Here is a 22649-nt window from a genome sequence, read left to right as displayed (position 1 = left end):
ATATAAAAGCAGACAAAGGAAGGGCCAAGGATGCAACAGGCATGGAAGTGGGGGGGAGGGGGAGGACCAGGGATGCCCAAGGTTGACAGATAGAGAGTCTAGAATGTTCAAGAAGCTAGAGAATTTCTGGAGAGCTCACTCTTAATGATAACACTAGAATTATGCACACACTTAAAAATAATCATTGCCAGCAAAAAATTCCATTTCACAGCTCTTTAGAGAGAGAGAGATTTCTAAAATTTCAAAAATATCTCATTAATGAGCCAGGTTAAATCTGGATACCAGAAAATAAACGCTTTTCTTTATCAAACATTAGCTTGAATAGCCATAGCACCAGAGCTCTGGGCCTGGAGTCAAGAAAACTTCCCGAGTTAAAATCCAGTCTCAGATACTTCCTACCTGGGAGACCCTGGATGGGTCACTTCACCCTAGATGCCTCCATTTCCTCATTGACAAAATGATCTGGAGAAGGAAATGGCCACACACCCCCCCCCCCCATGTCTTTGCCTCCAAATGGCATCATGAAGAGTCAGACACAATCGAAAAACAACTAAACAAAACAAGCCTCCTCCAAGCCCCCCTTCTCCTTTCTTCCAATGGGGCAATAGGAAACGAGACACCGGAATCCCTGGGATCTCGCCCCCACTATGCTTTGCTCCATCTCCTTTCCATACAGTCCATCCAAGCCATTAAACCAAGGAAGTCATCTGTCTGGTCCTTCCAAATGTTTCTCCTCAAAATATCACTTTCCTGTCAGAATTCATAAATCCATTTGTGTCTCCAATCTTCGGTGCTATTTCTCAGGGCTTGTCTACACGGTCAGCCTGGGCTCAGCAACTCAACACACACTCAACAATGACCCGGACCAAAGTTCCTCCTCCATTTATTAAGCACCTACTTTATGCTCTCCTTTAGGTTCTGGGGATCTAGATTAAAAACCAAGCTCCCAGAATCAAGAAGCTTCCTTTAAGGAGCTGAGATACAATGTCAACCATCAAATAGTTAAGTAGCATCTCCTCTATACCAGGCGCTAGGGATTCAGAGTCAAACATGAAACACAATCTCCGCCTTCAAGAACACAGAAAAATAAGGGGATCTGATATGATGGGTGCCCAGGAGAGTCACGAAAAGGACCCAGGAAAAGCTGAAGAAAATGCCCTCTTGGCTTTTGTAGGAAGAGAAAAGCAGATGACAGAAATCAGGAAAATCTTTTTTGAACAGGCAGCATGTGTCAATCAACAATTATTAAGCCCCTACTGTGTGGCCACCGCTATTCTAAGAACCTCCACCCTCATCCATTCATTCTCTCCCTGTCTCCATCTGTCTCCCTTCTTCTCTGCTCCTCATTCTTTCTTCCCTCTGGCTCCCCCACCAGTAGCAGGAGCTCACAATCTAATGGGGAAGACACATGCAAATAAATACATTTGTCCCAATCTGTCTCTCCCCTCGTTTCTGTCTCTCTCTTTCCCTGTCTCTCTTTTCTCCCTCTGTTCCCCGCCTTTCTCTGGGTCTCTCTCTGCCTTTCTGTCTCTCCTTCTCTTCCCACCAGGAGCTCACAATCTAATGGGGAAGACAACATTCAAATAAATACAGGAAACCAAGATACATTCAAGATAAACCGAAGAGCATTAAAGGAGGAGGCAGCTCATTCCGGGCCAAAATGGCAACCCACTCTGACCCAATGCAGGGCACATAAAGCGGAACAATGGAAAACTAGGCTGAAAAAATAAAAAGGAGCCAGATCATGAAAGGCCTTTAATGCCAGGTGAAGGAGAGATAAAGGGGGAAGGAGGAAGGAAAAATAGCAAGAAGGAAAAATAAAGCATTTATTAAGTCCCTACTGTGCGCTAGGCATTGTGCTATGTGCTTTTTGCAAATATCTTATTTGATCTTCACAAGTAAATGCTATTATCACCCCCATTTTGTAGCAGAAGAAAGGGGTAAACTATAGTCGAGTGACTTGCCAAGATTCACATCACAAGGAAGTATCTGTGGTCCAATGTGAACTCGGGTGCTCCCGACCCTGTTCTGTCCAGCATGGCACCAGTTGCTGCTTTAAAGGTGGACTCCAGCGACTGATTGACTGGACACTGAAACCAGCCACAAGGTCTCTTCAGATCAGCCAGCGGCACTTACTGCCCCTGATGGGCCCGGATTATGGGCATCCCAACCTGAAGTAAATGCTTTCCTTGATACATGTGCGGGTAGCAGGGCGAGACGGACTGGGTCTACTCCTAGACAAAACACAACAGATTACAGAGGGCCAATCAATCAATATAACTTTTATTAAGCACCTACTGTATGCCTGGCACTATGCTGAGCAAAAATCTTTTAGGCTTTTCTCAAGAGGTCCGTTTTTTGTTCTTTTAAATGACAAGTCAGGTTTCAGAGAATCAGCTTTTCCTTGGCCAACATTTTCATTGCAAATGACCAGGGTACATCAGTGGGAAACAGTAGGTTTTGTTCCTGGCCAACTGGAACACTCAGTTTCCTCATCGTTAGAATGCAGATAATAAGTATCTATCCCACAACCCACCTGAAATTCAAATGAGGAAAGTTCCAGCTCCTGCCTGAGTCCTGGTTTGAAATTGGTTCTAGAATCGGAATGGCACAGGAAACATGCCGTAAGGAGATGCCCTTCAGCAAGTGAGGCGCCTCGGAGCAGCCTAAAGCCCGGGCGACAAAGTTCCTCGGAGCGGGACCAGACTTCCAAACCCACGCGTGAACACTCTCTGGGCGCTGTTGCGTTTTTACTCGTTTTGTCCGTTTGAATCTGCTTCGGGCCACAAAGGGAGAGGACACGAGGCAGTTAAATAACTGCCGAAGTCCCGGCCAGGTCTGGCTGGCTCCAAGCCCAGGTCTCTATCCACTAAACCAGCTGATTGCCAGAAGTGGTCCGGGAACCGCCGAGTATTCCCAAAGTCGAAAACCAGTTTTGTAAAACTGAAATGGTTTCATTTCTCCGGTAGTTAACTATCGATAAAGAAACAAAACAATGAAAAATAAAAGTTCTGGGGGGGGGGGAGAAGGGGGGCAGGATCCTTATTAGTTTCTCAGAGTACAAAGGTCCCGAGGTCGTCTCTGCTGCACGCCATCCTGCCTCTCTCGCACGTGGCTGGATGTCACTGTATTAATCACTGTATCCATCACTGTATCCAATACAACAAACGGCCAAACACGGCTTTGTTCCAAGAGAGGAATACTGCCAGGCTACGAGCAGATGTCCACTAAAGGGCCCGGAGTCCTACACAAGTTCACCTGAAACGGGGCTGGCCACCCCATGATAAATCAGAGGCACACGTTGCCGTGACACTCAGATTCCTCCTTCTAGCCGGCCACGACCTCCATGGGGACAGCAGATCCACTCGTCCCTCTTGTTCAAACAAACCTCAAAGGCTCTTTAGGGAGCCTGGTGCTACACAAGAGGAAGGAGAAGAGGGATCCTATATCCTTTAAGAAGATAACCCCACTCATGAAACTTGTATGGAGGGAAAGGCACCTGAGAAATGCTTGGTGGTTTTTTAATGTGCAATTTCAGATGCCTAGAAGGCATCCAAATGGCCAACACTCGGCGTGAACGGCCGGCTCTAAAGGCATAAGAGGGAAAATAGGATACAACCATGTCAGGAAGTGACTAACCAAGGAAGAGAAAAAAGATTAGGGGAATACTTCCATGATGCTTTAGAAGCAATGTCACCTAATAATAGGTAATATTTAGATAGCCCTTTAAGGGGTATGCGTGTGTGTAAATTTGCCTCTCACAGTAGCCTTGGGAGCTAAATGCCATTATTATCCCCATTTTACAGATGGAGAAAATGAGACTCAGGAAGGCTTGTATAGATTATATAATCTGTCTATCAGAGAAATATCATTTCAATCCAGGACCTCCATAGTGCACAAAGTGCTGAATCTGGATCCATAAAGACTCAACTTCCTGAGTTCAGATGTGGCCTCGAACACTCATTAATTGTGTGAGCCTGAGCAAATCACTTAACCTTGTTTACCTCAGTTTCCTCATTTGTAAAATGAGCTGGAGAAGGCAGTGGCCAATTGCTCCATTTCTCTGCCAAGAAAAGCCCAAATGGGCTTACAAAGTGATCGCACAACTAAAATGAGACTCAAAAGCCACCTCTGATTCTAGCTGCACCAGTCTCTCCAATGTTTCTCCCACTTGACACCTCTAACACTTGTTCTCTTTGACCAAACGGGGGCACAACCTGTAGCAGCTCCCCCGTTGGTCTGCCGTGAGGCTCTCAGGGGACCCGATATAGTGAAGCATTTTGTATACAGGATACCCCCAAAGTCTTATCCTTTAATAAGTTCAGAAGTTACAGATTCAACTACTGTGAAAAAAGCAAGTGCTAAGGTACTGACTTGCAGGGACTTGACAGGAGAAGAGATTAAGAAGAGAGGGTTTTTTATTAAAATTTAACCTACCTACCTTCTTCTACTACACATGGATCAAGTCAGCTAAGTGTCAAGCTTGGCATACAGTAGGTACTTAATAAGCGCTTGTTCCCTTATCATTCCCCGCCCCCCCCCACCTATTAAACCCTGTGACAACTTTTCTCAGCCCATGCTTAGTGAAAAGCCCGAGTCTGTGACCATGGCTCTAAGCTCGATCTTCCAAAGAATGAATGCTTTTGATGCATCCAGGATGGCGCTGACGACGTGACCCGATAAATAAGCTGAATGGGGAGAGACGGGTGACCAAGATGGTCAAGCAGGAAGAGGGGCATCTAATATCCCCCAGTCTGAGAGTCGAACAAAACTGGCACCCGCAGGCCTCAGGACTCAGAATGCATGTCCGATCTTGCTCAAATTAAACACTGATCGCACAAAACTCACTTCACTAATAAGTGTAAAGTAAATCTGAATAACCTTCCAAATAATTTGTATATGTTAGAAGTCTTTCTGTTTAAAATTATACTTAGGTGTGAGGATGTTCTTTATCATGTAATTAACTTCAGAAACGGCTAAATCGAACAGACGTTTCTCTGGATGATCAGTCTTGAGCATCGTTCCCGTTTCACATATGAGAAAACCGAGACTGAAAAAAATTTCTGACTTATGCACAACCCAGCCCTTTCCTCACTCTGCTGTACTTCCCTGCACTGGAAACCTTTGACCTGTCATGCTATATGAAGAACACAGAACACAAACAATCTATGCGTGTTGCCTCAGAGTCTAAAAAGATTACACACACGCCAGACGTGGATGATCAAAGAGAAAAACGGGCCGCCGAGGTGAGGAACAGGTTGGCCATCACGGGTCATCCCTGTACAGAAAGGCAATTTTCAGTTTAGGGGGGTCTGTGTACTTTTTGTTGCTGTTTAAAAAAAAAAAAAATTTAAGCCCCCTGATGCATTTTATGTTACACATTTTTTTTTTTTTTAATGTTACCCATTCTCAATACCCCCTGTACTGGCTTTATGTGAGCTTTTTTATAAACCCAGTCAGCAAAGCTCATGCCTCTCCCACACCACACACACACTCACTCTCACTCGTTTTGTTGTTGTTTTTTAATTAAGAGAAATCTATTTTTCTCTCCCTCCCACCCAACCCCAATGGGGAGGAACAAAGAAACATTGCTTTAACAGATATGAACCACCAGGCAAAAGAAGTTCCCTCAGTGGCTATTCGTGGCTCGTTCTGTCCCAAAAGTCACCGCTTCTCCCTGGAAGGGAGCTCACGTATCACCGTCAGCTCCCGGGGAGTCACAAATGGCCTTCGCCTGGATCCCCGTTCTGAAAGCGTTCCAAGCTGCCTGCCTTCACAGAGCCGGCATAAACCGCTGTCCTGTGTCTAACTCATTTCACTTTTCATCTATTTCTGGACCGTTTTGATAACAGGGATCTAACAGCACCAGTGTTCTGGATCTGCTTAATTCCCTCGGCATCAGCTCCTACAATTTTTTCCATATCTTTTTGGCCTTGATGATTTCATTTCTTGTGTCCCAAATGGACCCCATCACATACAGAGACCAGAACTTAAAGAGCTCTGCTCCAGGGGCATCCTCAGCTTCCAGTTTTTGCCATCATGTAAAGAACCTACACGTGGGATCTGCCTTCTTTCTTGGATCTCTTGGGGATACAGACCTGCCAGGGAGATATGGCTGGGGCAAAGGCCACATTCAGTGTGTGAGATTTCAAAGAGTCAGAAGTCTATTTACTCATTACCCTGCCCGCAGTTTGCACATGTTAAGTATGAGCCACTGTGGTCAGTACACCTGAAAGCAATGCTACCTCCCACGTGTCTACCAGTGCGACCTAACTTCGCTGAAAGACATGCACAAAACAAGCCAGTGGAGCCAAATCAAACACCCTACGTGCTCTCAGACACTACTTTCCTAGAAAGATACCCATTCTGTAAACGTGCCCATTTCAGTGTTGCAGAAAGAACATGGCACCGGGAGCTAATCCCTATTTCTAACACCCGGCTAACTCTGTGAGGTTAAATAATGCAAATCATGACTGTGTGCCTCAGTTTCCCTCATCTATAAAATAGAGATATAGTTACCTGCATAACTGATGACACGGAGATGGGGGAAAAAAATAAAAACCAGTTGCCAACCTCAAGGACTCGGAAAAAGGTGAGCAGTTTGTTTTATTCACCCCACAGTCTCAACAAACTTTATCTGCCAGGTCCCTAGACCCTACATAAGAATTTCTTCTGGCAAAACTGAAAAGCATGTGGGAAAAGCTTCTCATTTCACCTGTGAGGAAGGAGATCACAAAACTCAATCCAGTGTCTTACTGCCCAAATTAGCCCATCTGCTTGCTTCCCACTCCGGGGCTGTAGTCAAGCCCCACTCGCAGCAATTTCCTTCTCCAACAAGCGTGGATTCTCTGTCCCAGCTCTCCACCATTAAAAACAAAAAATAAAACCTTGTAGCAAATATGCAGAAATGGAGACTGAATGAAGTGAACAGGCTACGTTCACTTTTTTTGTTATTTTCTCTCCCAAGGTTTTTCCTTTGTTCTGATTTTTCTCTCCCAAAATAATTCATAAAGCAGTGTGCATTAAAAAGAATTCAACTTTGCATCTTTAACATATATTGGGGTACTTGTGGTCTAGGAGAGGGATTGAGGGAAAGGGACATCTAGATTTTGTAGGAGTCAATGTTGAAAATTATCCACGTATATAAAAACTCTGATAAAAATAAATGATTTTTTAAAAATATGCAGAATCAAAACCGATTTCTACATTAATGGCCATGTTCCAAAACGTCCATCTCATTCAGCATCCCAAGACCACCACTTCCTATCACGTGAGGGGTATCAAGGCTCTTCTAGAGTCTCCTCCAGTCACTGATCTTATCTCCTTCAAAGGGGCTGTCGTTGAACAGAAACCGTTCTGGTTCTGTCCAGTCCACTCAGCTCACTCTGCATCAGGTGACAGAAGTCCCGCCAAGTTTCTTTGGAGCCATTTCTTTTAAAACAAAGGCACTCCATCATACTCACATGCCATAACCTGTTAGGCCAATGTCTGATTAATGGGCACCCTGTTCACTGTCCGGTCTTTGCCACAATAAAAACAAAAGCTATTCCTCAATACGCTGCCTGGGGCCCGGGCCTGGTAGGGCCGGACCCCACTTTTCTGTGGCGTTAGGGCACGTTCCCAAATCCCAGCAAGCCGCTTTCTACCCAGAAATAAATCCAGCTCCGATTGATTAGCTATAATCGGCCACATTGGCAGATGCTTTCTCACACCTTTCTGGGAGGATTTATTTCCTTACTCCAAGGGGAGCTCCCCTTTCTAACTCCAGGTAGATTTCTCCCTTACCCGCCTGGCAGAAACAGCCTCCCTCATCTCCCATCAACCCCCCAACCCTCAGTCACTTTTATTTGAAATCCCTAATTAATCCTCCTCCTGAAGGAAAATTTGGTTCTAGAGAAATTCTGTCATAAGCGTATAATAAAATCAAGTGTGTGCATTTTAAATAACATTTAGGGGAAAAGGAGGAGGGAGAAGAGAGGGAAGGGAACAATAAGGGAAACATCCCTGGCCCCAATCCCCACATCTCCAGGTTGCTAGGTTTAGGCCGGAGCCATTTTCAAGTACACTGTGGTACCCTGAAATCCAAGGTCCTGCATCTGCTTCCCAAGTCCTTTGGCCCCGTTTCCTCAAGAGTAACAATTAAAAGGTCAGCCGGGATGGCTTCTGAGGGCCCTTCCAGCTCCGGCTCTGGGATCCAGTGATCACAGCAACCTTCAGATGCCATCTCTGAAACGCGAGCCGAGTCAAGGCCGGCAAAGAGTCCGTCTTTCTTCTCTCCTCCGCCCCACACAAAGGCCTGCCTTCTAAATTCCAAGGCCAGGTCCCGAGCTCTATCTTCCCAAGGATGGCTCACGTTTCTTCAGGGCTTTTAAGGTTTACAAAGGGCTTTCCTCCCCAGCACCCTCCCATCCCTGTCCCCATTTCCAGAAGTGACTTTTCCAGGACCACACAACTAGCTAAGTTAGACACTTAGCTACAATCCGAGTCCCTGGTTTGGGACCCCGGGGTCCATCCAGCACCTTCCCCACAATCCCCCATTTTCCAGAATCACACAGATCTTTGGACAACGTCATTCTCTGACCAGCAGGCCTCCAGCACCCTAGAAGCAACCGCCCACTAAGGGACACACTTTCTGCAGGTGCTACTCATTGACCGAAGGAGCTTTGGGGTATCCCCCAATTTTCCATCCCCCCGCTTAAAGACAAGTCCCATCTCTGCACAACCTAGCACAGGGGAAGCACTCACTAAATGCTCGCTGCCTTGCCCGAAATCACTGGTCTGGAGCTGCAAGGTTACAAGGTTATCGGCATTTTACAAACACAAAAACTGAGGCCCGAGAAGCCTCCCACAGTCACAGAGAGTAAAGAGCAGAGCCAGCGAGAACGGGAATATACAAGGACCCCGGCTCCGATTTTAGAAAAATCCTTCAGATTACCACGGGACGGTAATTTTGTCACCCAGCCCCGTGGGGTGGAAGCCCACCGTTGTGCCGGATGCTTCGGCCCCCAGACAGATGCACGCGTGCTTAGGATAACAGAACTTTCGAGACCAGCTGTTCAGCACTCCTCATGTTACAGATGGAGAAAATGAAGGCCCGAGGACCAGAAGCCAATCACTGCCCTAAAGTGAGCCAGCTGCCGGTACGGAACAGGGTCTGGCCACATCTCACATCTCCCGATTCCTCACTAGCCTAGGGATCTTTCCACCACCTACAGGTGCCTTCTCCATGGCGGACTACACAAATCTCAGGCACCCGAGGCCTCCAAATAACCAGTCCAGCCAGCCAAGAAAGACCATTTAGGGGAGTTACCAGAAAACCACTTCTTTCCACCCGAATTCCAGGCAACGGTTTTGTGGGAAGTACAAAAATCGAGACTGATTTAAGACACAGCCAAAAAAAAAAAAAAAAAATCTAGTGTTCGCTAGAATGACTGTAGCCAGAAATATCCATATATTATGGAAAGCAGCTAATAGTGTGATGTTCAACGGACAGAGAATGGGCTTGAAGGGAAGTGTTGTGGCTGGGAGCCAAGGAAGTCATGTTTACCTGGATCTCAGCCTTCTCTAATGTAAAACAGGTCTGATACTACCCATAATGACTCACCAACCGAGATCTGTCCCCAGTACGTGGAAGCCCTGGGAGGGACAGATGGACAAATTCCCTCTAACATACATGTCTCGCTCACCCAGATGTGGGGGCATAGTAAGGAACAGGCTCCCCAGCAGCACGTCAGATATAGAGTAGAATCTGTGGGAGGGAGAAAGCGCTGTTTCCCTCTGAACTTTGGATCCCTGGCTGGAGGTCCATCGCTGACCCACTAAGGGGTTTGGCTTAAATGAACAGAACCATCTATCCTACGCATGTATGCGTCCTCCTTCCCCGTGGATCTGCATTCAAATCCAGCCTTAGACTCACACATGCTATGTGATTCTGGGCAAGTCACTTGACTTCTGTTTACCTCAGTTTCCTCCTTTGTAAAATGGAGATGATTATAGCCCCATCCTCACAAAGTCGTTGTGAGGATCAAATGTGATAACATTTTTAAAGCTCTTTACAACCTTTTACTATGTTATGAGTACTAGCTATTATAAACAATATTATTTCCTTCTAGGCCAAGAAGACTGGGTAATTACCAGAAGCAGCCTTTAATTCTTATCTCTTTCACCACAGGAATTATCCTCCTCTAAAATGACCCCCTCAGGATTTGATATTCAAAAGAAAACCATTCTAATCTTTTTTAAATATTCAAATCAAAAATGAATAAATAAAATTTTTTTTTTAAATACTCAAATCTTTGGATAAGGGAATATTGACCCCATCATTTATCTTTCTACCTACAAGGCTACCTACAAGCCTTGCATATAGCAGACAGTGCTGAACTGATGGATATAATCTTTCTCTGTAAACCAGATGATGAGTGATCAACATTTTAAAAAATGGTTTACTCTAGAAAATGACTGATTGCAAAATTGCAGCTTTCCAAAAGCCCGCAAAAGCCAATCTTTATCCTTAGCTTAGAGAATCCAGAAAATGAAGTACAAAGACCAGTAAGGTTGGAGAGACAGCGGCCATATTCTCCAAACCAAAAATTGGGACAAATGACCTGACAAATGATACTCCTTTCCCACAGCTTCCCTCAATGTACACTTTGTCTTCGAATCAGGACCATGCCAGGAAATCCTAGGCAAATGGTCGCCGGAGCGCTAGACACAAGATCCTCTCGGTTATATATTTTATTAATTATCTTGGTTAGCAATAAATTCTAACACGCCATTAAAAGAGCGTAGCTACTAGCAGAGGGCATGGCAAGTGTCTCACCAGAAAGAGAAAGGCCCAGAAAAGTCAGGGGGGAAGGAAGACTGACAACAGCTCCCAGAAATGGATCAGGACTAAGACCTCCCCGCTTGCTGGCTCCACTCAAATACAAAACAAGGTCAAAGGCACTTGGAGCTACAGGACTTTCTGAACAGAGTCCCCTTCCTCTTCCCGGGGAGACGGGACCTGACCCCCAATTTCTGGGTCTACAACTGTCATCAAAGGCTTTGAAACCACACAGAAAGTAGCAACAAGGTTCAACAAAACCCATCTTTCCAAATCAGAGGTTTTGAGAGGGCCTACTCCAGAGTCCCTCCCCACATCCCTAGTTTTATTTTATTAACCAGTTTATCCAAACTATCAAGTGAAGGCTTCCATTGATCCAATCAATCCAGTGCCTGAGGGGATGTAGACAGAACTACAAAGGCAGAGGAATTATGGAATATGGAGTATTCTCTTTTGAGATAACCTAATTAAAGGAATCTTCCCATAAAAGATTTGTCCTTGAGAAACATTGAGAATGACTGGTGAACTTTTGGCCCCCCCTGACTCAGTTTCCTTTTTTATCATCTTGGGATCTACAGGGCTTACTTTTTTGAAAGGAAACTGTGACTTCATTGTAAGTTATAGGCAACTCCAGGTGAGAAAATCTCCTTTATCTTTGTTGAGCGATCCCAGGTTTAATCTGCCTTACACCCTGAAAGTCTCAGCAGGCCAAAGCACTGTCCAAGGCCAAGAAGGGTTTCTGATTCTCCCCTGTCCAGTTTTTACCCTCCCACCATCCCATGCCTTCTCTCCTGGTTCACTTAGATCATCCACTGAGGGCCAGAAGGGGTCTGCGAGAGCATTTAGTCCCAGCTTTTGCTGTAGCATCCCACTCAGGACTTCCTTTCATTCTGGACCAGGCCTGAACCTGACAGCTAAAAAATAAATCTTGCACCATTTTGAAAAAGAAATAAAGAAAAAAAATATGAAAAATAGAGAAAAGATCAGTAAGAACGAGGAAGTCACACCTGCCCAGGTATTTGGGCAAGGAAGTAAAATTCTCTGAAATTTCAGGAGAACTGAGCCCTTCTCCAAAGCCCACACGACTGCTGCTGAACAAGACCTATCTTGGAACTGCTCTGTTTGGGGACAGAGGAGGAGAGACGTATAGGTTTCTAATCATCGGTTTTATGGCTAATGTGGTATATCAAATTCTAATGAGTCTTTAAAGGTTTTTTTACAAAAAGGGAAAAATACCAATCTCAGCTTACTAAGCTCATAGCATCTTGTTAATATTTAGTAAGTAGTAAAAATCTTTTTAATTTAAAAGGTTTTTTCTTTTTAATTTCTAATTAAATGTATCATTTCACTTTTTAAAATGCCAAATTCAAAGTAACATAAGACTCTCATCTCCAAAGCCAGCAACAACACCTTCTTCCATCAACACCCAACAAGCAAAACCAAATTAGAATATGCTGAGCTGTATTTTCAGGGAAAACAGTCGTTTGCTCTCCTAAGTGTCCCCTACCCAGGTGCCCCATAGTCATGGGAGGAGAGGGAGAAAGAGCTCAATACATTGTAGTTTAAGAATAGAATAAAATATTGCTGAATATCAAGAAATAATTCAGTTCTAAATAATTCAGAAAAGACTGGGGAAGATGTAGTGAACTGATGCAAAGTGAAAGAGAATCAGAAAAACAAGGATGGAAGATCCCAAGCCAGGGCAAAGAATGAAGGACAAGTAGATACAGGTAAATGGCCTAAACTTAACCCCAGGGAAGAACCCCTGGCACTTCCTTCCCCTTTCCTAGAGTCTAAGGCTATGGAATATTGTATATATACTTAGAGAATATCCGTTCCTATGTTCATTCTGCTAAACCATTAATTGCATATATATATACTTAGAGAATGTCAGTTTCTGCTAGTTTTGCTGAACTATTAATTGCATATATATATTTTTTTAGAGAATGTCAGTTTCTGTTAATTTTGCTGAACATTAATTGCACATGTATACTTAGAGAATAACAGTTTTTGTGTTAATTTTGCTGAACTATTAATTGCATATATATACTTAGAGAATGTCAGTTTCTGCTAGTTTTGCTGAACTATTAATTGCATATATATATTTTTAGAGAATGTCAGTTTCTGTTTGTTAATTTTGCTGAACATTAATTGCACATATATACTTAGAGAATAACAGTTTCTGTGTTAATTTTGCTGAACAATTAATTGCATATATATGTATACTTAGAATGTCAGTTTCTGTTAATTTTGCTGAACATTAATTGCACGTATATACTTAGAGAACGTCAGTTTCTACATTAGTTTTGCTGAACATTAATTGCACATATACACTTAGAGAATAATAGTTTCTGTGTTAATTTTGCTGAATTATTAATTGCATATATATATGTATGTATACATATATATACTTAGAAAATGTCAGTTTCTGTTTGTTAATTTTACTGAACATTAATTGCACTATATACTTAGAGAACGTCAGTTTCTACATTAGTTTTGCTGAACATTAATTGCATGCATATACTTAGAGAACGTCAGTTTCTATGTTAGTTTTGCTAAACATTAATTGCACATATATACTTAGAGAATAACAATCTCTGTTAATTTTGCTGAACTATTAATTGCATATATATATATATATATATATATATATACTTAGAGAATGTCAGTTTCTGTTAATTTTGCTGAACATTAATTGCACATATATATACACACTTAGAGAATGTCAGTTTCTGTTTGTTAATTTTGCTGAACATTAATTGCACGTATATACTTAGAGAACGTCAGTTTCCACGTTAGTTTTGCTGAACCATTCATTTCATATATACTTAGAGAAAGTCAGTTTCTATGTTTGTTAGTTTTGCTTAACCATTCATTGCACATATACGTCAGTTGCTATATTTGTTAACTTTGCTGAACCATTAAAAAAAATCTTTTTATGAGAAAAGGGTAGAGGCAGGAGGCAGCATCGTCAGAAATTAATGCAATGCAAAAACACTATGTCTTCAAAAATGAGCTGACAAAGCACAAGGTAGCTTGTATATCTAATGTGGCAACGTAGAAATGATAAAGTACACACCGAGAAGCAGAAATAACGTGGGGAGCCATCGATTGGAGAATGGCTGAAAAAAACTGCTCCAAGAACATTGACATTATTACTTCACTGTAGGAAAGCGTTCAGAGAAACTCCTATGAAGTAATGTCAAAAGAAGGCACTTAGGTGGAACTAGCACCACAGTTTACAGGGTGACTCCAGGAAAATGAAATCAAACTTTATGGAAATGGTTTGACTAAGCTTGGCCTTGAGCAGGTAGGAAGAAATAAAGAAAGAAGAACCAACCCAGTTGGTTAGTCTTTGTTATAGAAGAGGGATTATTACCTAGAAACATAATAAAATAAATTTTTAAAAATCAAACATACCCTTAAAAAAAAAAAGTCAACAAAGTACACTCTTTTTGTTTTGCTTTTGACAGCTTCCATAAAAATATCTCAGTACCTAAAACCACTACAAGACTGAGCCACTGAAATTCAAGCCTCTCTCATGATGAAAATGTCATTTTCAAAGTGACTATTTTGAGACTGTATTGGGGATAGTGTTGATGGGAGCTTCAAGGGTTTAGGAACTTGTTTTGGGAATATCTGAATCATTATTTTGATATAATTAGTTTCTTTCGTACCTTCTGTATTTGTTTAGATGCATTTAAAACATCTGAGGAGGGGTCCCCAATCTTCAAAAGATGGCAGTGGCGTCTGTGGTTCCCATCTCCCAGCTCCAATAATCCGGTCCCTAAGTTAGGCTGACCCCCATCCCAGGTTGACATCAGAGGCTGGGAGTCAGAGACTCTTTTAACGTTTTACCTCTCCTCTGAATCGAAAAATTTAGGTAGCTACAAAAGGCTGGACATTTAAAGCTGATCCCTGCCCCCACCCCATCTGGCTTACCCGGGTTGTATCTCCTACCCATGGGAAACACCCGCCATGCTCCACAGCGCCCTGGGCTGTGTGAGGGCGGCCTCTGTCATCTTATTAGGGCCCAAAGAGTTCACCCAACAAAGTCGCCTTGAGTGGGGGCCCGGCTCAACTGAGAAGTAACTGTTTCAGCTCGACCTCGCCACCCGGCCGCCAGACTGGGCCAGCCCCCTCCGATGAACTTTCCTCCTTCCCCAATATCCAGCCAAGGTTGTTTAGTTTTGAACCCTGTAAATGATACCTATTAACTCTCTGGGGGGAGGGGGAAGAAATAAAGAAGGGGGAGGGACAGGAGAGGAGAGAGAGAGAGGGAGGGAGAGTGAGAAGCAGAGAAGAAAGAAGAGAGAAAAAGAGGGGAGACAAAAAGATACATATATACACATTTACAAACACATATGTAAAGAGAGAGAGGGGAGGGAGGAAGAGAGAGAGAGAGAGAGAGAGATGAATTCAAAAACTGCCAACTTCTTTAATCATTCCCTTGGAACAAGAGGCCTGGTTTACTAAGCAACCAGAAGGAGCTTCTTTGGATGTGAACACACATACATTCCCACCTTTCCAGTAGAGCTGCCCACTGGGTGTAAAGGTAACTAGCCGGAAAAGGGCCCCAGAGTCAGTTCCAAGGAGTCACAACTGCTCAGGAATGGGGGGTGCACTGAGGCAGACCCCCTCCCTTTCAGCTACAGATGTCCGATGGCTTCTCCAGCCTGCTACTAAGACAGCCCCCAAAGCATCCTCAGGAGCCCCCCACACTTGACTCTGGCCGAGCAGTAGCCATTAGCCTTTAGCCAGGCCCCAGTTATGGCCTTTCCTGTCTCCATTCTCCAGGCCTGAACTTCAGAGGAATAAAAAGAGCCCCTTCAGAATCATGGCCTTGAATGTGTCAAAGAAAATACAGAGGATTACAAAGAAAACCAATTACATGGAAAGAGTCTTCAAAATATCAGCAAAAACCTATCACCGGTTCAGGACCCTAGTTTAAAAAGCCACGGCTGGATACATGGCCTCTCAATTCCCTTAGCTCTCCAAATGGGGGTCCTAGAAAGAGTCCCAGTAGCCGACCATGCCCTTGGGAGGAGGAGCTGGTTTGGGGTCCTGGCTTGTGTGACCTCAGTCAACTCCACTTCTCAGGGTCTCATTTCCCTCATTCCATGGCCCAGGAGGTGATCCATAAACATCTCTCAAATTCAATCTGGAGGGTGATGGGAATGGCCCCAGCAAGTCTCCCTCTCAGGTCTTTTCAGCTTTAAAATCTATGGTCCTGGGTGACATGTGTTAATGGTCGTTAATAATAAAGTCTGCAAGCTTTGCAGTGCCAGGGACTGGGTTCAAATCCTGACCTAAAGTCATAAAACTCCTTTTCTGTAAAATGGGGGTATGAGATTGGGCTATCCACTTCTGATCCAAGTCCCAGATTTCCTAAGGTAGAAGCTCATTTCTACTAAGCCCTTTCCTAAGGGAAAGGGGAAGGCAGGGCGAGGATTCTGCCTGGAAACCAAAGGGCAGAGTGGTGACCATCTTGGAAGCCGGCCCTGCAGAGTTTCCTGGGAGGGATCTACTTGGGAGTTTGCATTTCTGGAAAGATATTTATTCTTCCAGGGCAAGCCCAATCCTTGCCCACTTTCCCCCAAGGCCTTTTGCAGAAGCCTTTCCCCAGGCCCCGTGTGCCTAAGGGGGAGCAAGATTGTAATCCTTTGCAGTTCCGTGGAAGAGAAAGGTCACCCTCCCTCCCCAACCCGGTGCCAAGCCTGGTTACAAAGTTTCTCCAGAGCAAGATAGCAATTCTTAAAAACAATGGCCTCCCCCGGTGGGGGCAGAGCTCCGGCTCTGCACAGCAGAGCTGGCTACAATGTCTTCCCCTCCCCTGGCCGGGTCTGCGGCCTGCAAACGGATCACCCGGACCCAGGATGCATTCCAGATTGGGGGCGGGGGGCGGGGTGGGGAGAGCTGGGAAAGCGGGCAGGAAAGCCTCAGCCCCCCCCCCCCGGCCCCACCCCCACCGCCCCAGGAAATGCTGATCACCTCGCTGATCATTAATTAACCTTCCTCATTTCTTCCCCAGCTGTAAAAGGCTTTTTATTTGCCAGGGCCCGGGGCCCCCAGCCACTAGAGCAGCAACAGTTAGGCGCCATAAAAAGGGCAGCAGGAGGGGGATCAAAGTTGGTACCCGAGTTCCTAAAATTTTATGTTGCAATGACACAAAAAAGGGAGCATTTCTCAGGGGCAGCCCCACGGCCCTGGTGACACTAACCCCGATGGAGACCAAGTCAACCAAATGGCTGGAGAGGGTGTGTGGCAGGCCCAGACCCCGGGCCCGGCCCCGGCCCTCACCCAACCCAGGGAAAAAACACTTTGTTGCAGCTTCGCTCCTTCGCCCTTGTGCAACATCCTGTCTGGTCTCCCCACTGACCCAGGAAATTCAATGTATTTGTTTCAGGTGCTCCCACATTCTCCCAACAACGCGCATTTGATTGCACTTCTCCTTTCCCATCAAAAACAAAACAAAAAAGGTTTGAACAAGGGACCTGCTAGAGGAAACCCAGCTTAAGCAAACTAGTCTCTTACCAAGGAAGCCCTTCTGATTCAAGGTGCCTAGGACAGTGCCAGAGGTGGGGCTGGCTTTTAACACGGGCCAATTTTTTAAATTCACATATGATAACAGAATGCCTCCTATTTTAAGACAAAATTATTTAGGAGGTTTTTTTTTTTTTTTTTTAAAGAATCGATTTTTTCTCCCTCAAAATTCAGCAAGACTTCATTCAACTTGTAAATTCTTCCAGAAAGATCAGAAATTATCCAGGAGTGACCCATGGGGAAAATGATTCTTTCTGAAGGGGAAAAGATTTGGAAACATCCCCGGGGACAAATTTCTACTCAACTGATAAAAGTTTGCTTCTTCTTTTGGTGGCAAAGCATTTGAGAAAGTCTTAATAAGCCCAGCAAAATCAGATACACACCCTTGAATTATGTCTGTCAGTCACCATAAAATAAACAGAGCCCTGAAGTAGCTAATGGATTATTTTGAGATCTCAGAGCAGGACTGTAGCAAAAGACCATCTTTCTAAACAAGAAGGTATTATTAGAAACTGATTAGAAACATATTAGAAACTGATCAGAAACATATTAGAAATTGATCACTATTTTTGGAGGAAGAAATTGACAAATTTCTCCCTCCACAAGAGTCCTGCAATAAAACACCTCTCTTCATACACGTGTGTGTACATATACATACATATATAGATACACTCACATATATATGTACATATATACATACATAGGTATATGTATATACCTATAAACAAAAATAAATTAATCTTTCATGTATTTTTTTAGTCTCCTAACCCTAAAAATCTTTTTTAAGTAACTCCATAATAAAATTAAATTCCTGGAGCAATTTTCTTTCAATACTCATTAGAAAGAGGAAGATTTCTTTAAAAAAAAAAAAAAATGGTGGGGCAGAGAGAGCCAAAAAGCAAAAGCCAACTCATATAAAATGCTGCCGTTAGTAGTCATTGAGTATTTAGCGTTTAGAGAACCAATTATTTCACAAACTATTTTAAATGTGGATGGATTAGCAATTCTTCAGCCCACTGTTCATTTGCTATCCTTAAATGGAAAAGTAAATCAACTGTATCCTGCACTCAGTCCAATACAACAACAACAAAAAAATAACCCATCCCCCAGGGGAAAAATCACCCACTACCCAAGTAACTAGCTGTCCAGGTTAAGGGTCAACAAATGCCAGCTCCCAAGAGGAAGCTCTCCATAGGCACAAGATGAAGACACTTTTTTATAAACACACACACACACACACACACCCTTAATTCCAAGCTTTAAGACTAAAAATAATATTTCCAACTTGTCATTTCTCTCAAGTTCCAACAGCAATCCTTTTTCAGGACTGGCTGGTAGGATGAATTTCATGAAATCTTCATGTTTTTCTCCAGTGAATAAAGCCACTGGGGGAAAATCTTGTGGGGACTTGACCCTGGGATCTACCAGTATTCACTGTTACATTTTTAGTGAGCAAGAATATTCACTTGTTTAATTCTTCAGGGGGAAAGGAAAGGACTGGAATTTCAAGCCTTTGTCACAGAATTAAACAGAGGGGTAAAATCGAAGTTTCCCACCCCAACAAAGAAGTAGTAAAAAAGGAATACCCCCAAACCCAGCCTAAGATGGTTGTGTTTTTGTTTCTTTACCAACAGGAGACTGGCTAGCACAATTCAATTCCCCACTCATCATAAAATCCACTTGAATTTACCCAAGTAGATCACCACAAGTAAACTTTTAACTAAATTAAGCTCAAGCACACCAGACTTTTAGGCACGTTTTAATTCTCACCTACTAGCAATTTCTTTTTTTTCCCCGCCACTCAACAAACTGCATTTCAAAATGCTCAGCGGCCGCCCACAAGTTAGGATTGAGCGAAAAGGCCACAGGTTATTCCACGAGGAAATTCAAGGGCTGGGGAGTGGGGAGGGGAGAAACAGATAAGAAAACTGACTCAGCAACAAAAGCATCTTCACTCCCTCCCCCGCAGAAATGGTCAGCCCCTCAATTCCGGGGCTGCAGGCACCTCACCTTCCCCCACCACCGAAGAGTGCCCCGGGTCCCAAGTAACAACAACAACGACTAAAATGCCTGACAGTGGGAGGGGGTGAAGGGGGAGAGCGGATGGGGACCCAACTGGACACCCCAATTTTCCAAGAGAAGTCCCAACTCGAGGCAAACGTGGACAGCTCCACGTGTGCACGGGGAAACTGTGTCCGACACCCTTCTTAGCAAAAGTAAGGCCTCCGAGAGGGAAAGAGGGAGCCAGCGTGGGTGGGTGTTGAGGGCAACTGTGCAGGGCAGGAGAACTCTGAGCTCGCTCAAACTTTGTGAGTTAGGGAGTTTTGTGGGGAGAAGCAATTACAATATGACCAAGTAAAAAGGCACAGGCCTCTTACCTCTTTCTATTCCCAGTCCCCCCAAAATTAAAATGCCAATGGGGCAGCCCGGTGGTGGGTTTCGCCGTAAGGGAGGGAAGGTCTCAGCAAGGCCCCAGGCCTCGGCTCCCTCTCCGGCCCCATTTTTCCGGGGCACGGATGAATGGACGCGCGAACACACATACAAACTCCCAATTATCACACATTATCTAATACACCATAGAAATTCGAGGGAGGAAACTAAGAAATCCAATGTCCCTGTTTTACAGGCGAGGAAACTAAGGTACGAAAGGGGAGTCGACTAGCTCAAGGTCATCCCAGTAACTACAGGCCCTTGGAATTCTAACACGGAGTGCTCCTAAGAACCTCTGTTCGACCAGGGGGACCCCGGGATTCTGAAGCTGTTGTGGTGGAGGCCCCCAGAAAGCTTCGAGGTCTCCCCGACTTCCTCCCCACCCCTCTGTGGACCTCAGTTTCCCCGTCTGTCGGAGAGCATTGTGTTGGGAGGCCTTCTCTTGCGGCAGCCGTACAGCCACGGATCTCTCCGGGGGTTCGCCGGGGGCATCCACGACCGCGTCCCCCGCGGAGCAACGTCTCGCGGCTCCAGGCCCGCCCCGGGCCGGCCCCAGACCTCCCGGCCCGCCCCGGCTCCCGGCCCGCCAGCTCACCTCGTCGTCGTGCTGCTGGCAGTAACTGACCCGCTCGGGGAACACGGAGAGGATGGAGAAGGGCGAGCCGGGGAAGGTCTGGCTGAGCGCGAGCTGCGCCGCCGCCGCCGCCGCCGTGTTGTTGGCCACGGCGGCGGCGGCGGCAGCGGCGGCGGCGGCTGCCGGGCTGCCGAAGCGCTCGATGTAGTGGTCCTTGGTGAGGCGCACCCGCTGGTGCGCGCGGACGCAGTTGTCGCACAGGTGCTCCTGGCAGTCGAGGCAGCGCGAGCTGGCCGGGTTGCCCTCGTCGCACGAGCTGCAGCGCGCCTCGCTTTGGCTGTGCGGCCGCCGGAGCATCAGCGAGGACGAGGACGAGGAAGGGGCGGAGGACGGGGCGGACGGGGCGCGGGGCGCGTGCGGGTGGTCGCGGTGCGGGTGATCCCGGTGCTGGTGCTGGGCCGGCGGCTGCGGCTGCTGGGAGGAGGAGGAAGAAGGCGGCTGCTGCTGCTGCGAGGAGGAGGAAGAAGAGGAGGAAGAAGAAGAGGAGGAGGAGGAGGGCGGCGGCTGCGGCGGCTGCAGCGGAGAGCCGGCCGTGGGCGGCGGCTGCGGCTGCGGCGGCGGGGGCGCACGGGGGTGGTGGTGGTGATGGTGATGGTGGTGATGGCGGTTGTTGCCGCCGCCGCCGCTGCCGCCGCTACCGCCGCCTCCGTTGCCGCCGCCTCCGCCGCCGCCTCCTCCGCCGCCGCCCACCACCACCACCCCGCGGCCGTTGTTCTTGGGCGGCGGCGGCTCCTCGGCCGCCGCCACCACGTCCAGCAGGTTGCTCAGGAGGAAGTTGGAGGAGGGCAGCGCGTCCATGCCCGGCGAGTCGCAGAGCACCACTTTCTGGTCGCAGATGGGGCAGCGCAAGTGGAGGGGCTCCCCGGGCGGCCCGCCCGCCGCCGCCGGGTGTCTCTGCGCCTCCAGACACTGGCGGCACAAGGCGTGGAGACAGGGCAGGACGTGCAGCCTCCGTGAGGACGAGGAGGAGCAGGAGGAGGAGGAGGAGGAGGACGCAGAGGCCGGGCCGCCCCCGCCCCCAGCCCCGCCCCCGCCCCCGGCCGACTTGGAGGTCTGCGAGGACGGCGGCGACGTGGCCGAGGCGGAGGAGATGCGAGCTCGCGAGCCGCACTTCTTGCACTGGGGGCAGAGCTGCAAATCTGGCTGGGAAAGCGAAGCCATTTGCAACCAAAACAAGAGGAGGAGGAGGAAGCGCTGGGCGGCGGGTTGGGGGGAGGGGGGGGCGCGGGAGGGGGAGAGACGGCCGAGCAACCAGCTCACCCAGAAAACTGCTTCGATTAGTCTTGCGATTTGAGAGCCAAGTCCTTCCTCCGGGTACCTGGGAGATGGCCGGGCTTTGCAAGCGCCCCCCCCCCCACCTATAGTTAACCTTAATGCTGTTTACATTAAATAATAATATCGATTTCCCGGAGCAATCGATAACTGACACAGATTCGCCTCCTTTCCCTTGGGTCAGCAGCTGACAACGTGGTTAGTGTCTTTTCTAGAACACAAGTGCCTAGACAAGGCTGACCAAAGCTGGGGGTAAGGGTCAGAGCAAAGAAAGGGGGGGCGAGGGACTCCCCACTCAAACCTGAGGCCAGCTGGAGGTCGACTTGTAGTTTATACCTTAACGAGAAAATGTAGCTGGGGGAGGTAGGTAGGGGGGTGTGGGGAGGAAAGGGGTTGTGAGATCCTACTCCCCGGAGTAGCGCCCCCCCCCAGCCCGAGAATACGAGGTGGTTTGGCTTGGGGGTCAGGGTTGTCTAGTTGCTTGATTAGGTTTCACCTGGGGCTCGTCTTTTCCCCTTAGGAGCCGAAAGCAGCCTCCAAAATAATGCGAGAGCGGGCCTCCAGCGAGCGGCCAGCTCCCTTCCTTCCCTGCCACCGCACGTCTGGGGACTCCAATTGCGTCGCGGCCGGGTGCCGAGGCTCGGAAGGGTGGCTTTGTAGAGGAGAACCTCTCGGTAGCTCCCGATGCCCCCCGCCTCGCTCACGCGTGGCCGTGTTATTTCCACCCGAGTTCGGGCCACGCGGCAGTGGGTGCAGCTGCACGGGGCACTCTCCGCGCTCCCCCACCGACTACGAGGAGGGTTAGCTCCTCGGGCGGCTGCACGCGCCCCAGCCTGGGGGATCGGGACCCGACGATGGCACCGGGGGTGACGCGCGCCCTGCTCGCCTCGGTCTGCCAGTGGCTTTGGAACGCCTGGCGGGCTGGCGGTCAGGGGCTCGCTCGTGCTA

General features: G+C 46.9%; 1 protein-coding gene across 1 annotated transcript in view; it reads right to left on the bottom strand.

Annotated features, from left to right (window-relative positions):
* Positions 1-21996, bottom strand: part of TRIM71 (tripartite motif containing 71) — an 85084-nt gene extending 63088 nt beyond the window's left edge. Inside the window, exon 1 of the mRNA XM_052001051.1 lies at positions 20391-21996. Within this exon, the coding sequence (XP_051857011.1) occupies positions 20391-21590 (1200 nt within the window). The 5' untranslated portion in view covers positions 21591-21996. The remainder of the gene's footprint in view (positions 1-20390) is intronic.
* Between the last annotated feature and the right edge of the window lie 653 nt (positions 21997-22649).

The sequence above is a fragment of the Antechinus flavipes genome, chromosome 5 (assembly GCF_016432865.1).
Source record: "Antechinus flavipes isolate AdamAnt ecotype Samford, QLD, Australia chromosome 5, AdamAnt_v2, whole genome shotgun sequence".
NCBI classification, from domain to species: Eukaryota; Metazoa; Chordata; class Mammalia; order Dasyuromorphia; family Dasyuridae; genus Antechinus; species Antechinus flavipes.
Note: the sequence above shows the minus strand (reverse complement) of the source record. Positions and strands in the feature narration are given on the sequence as shown.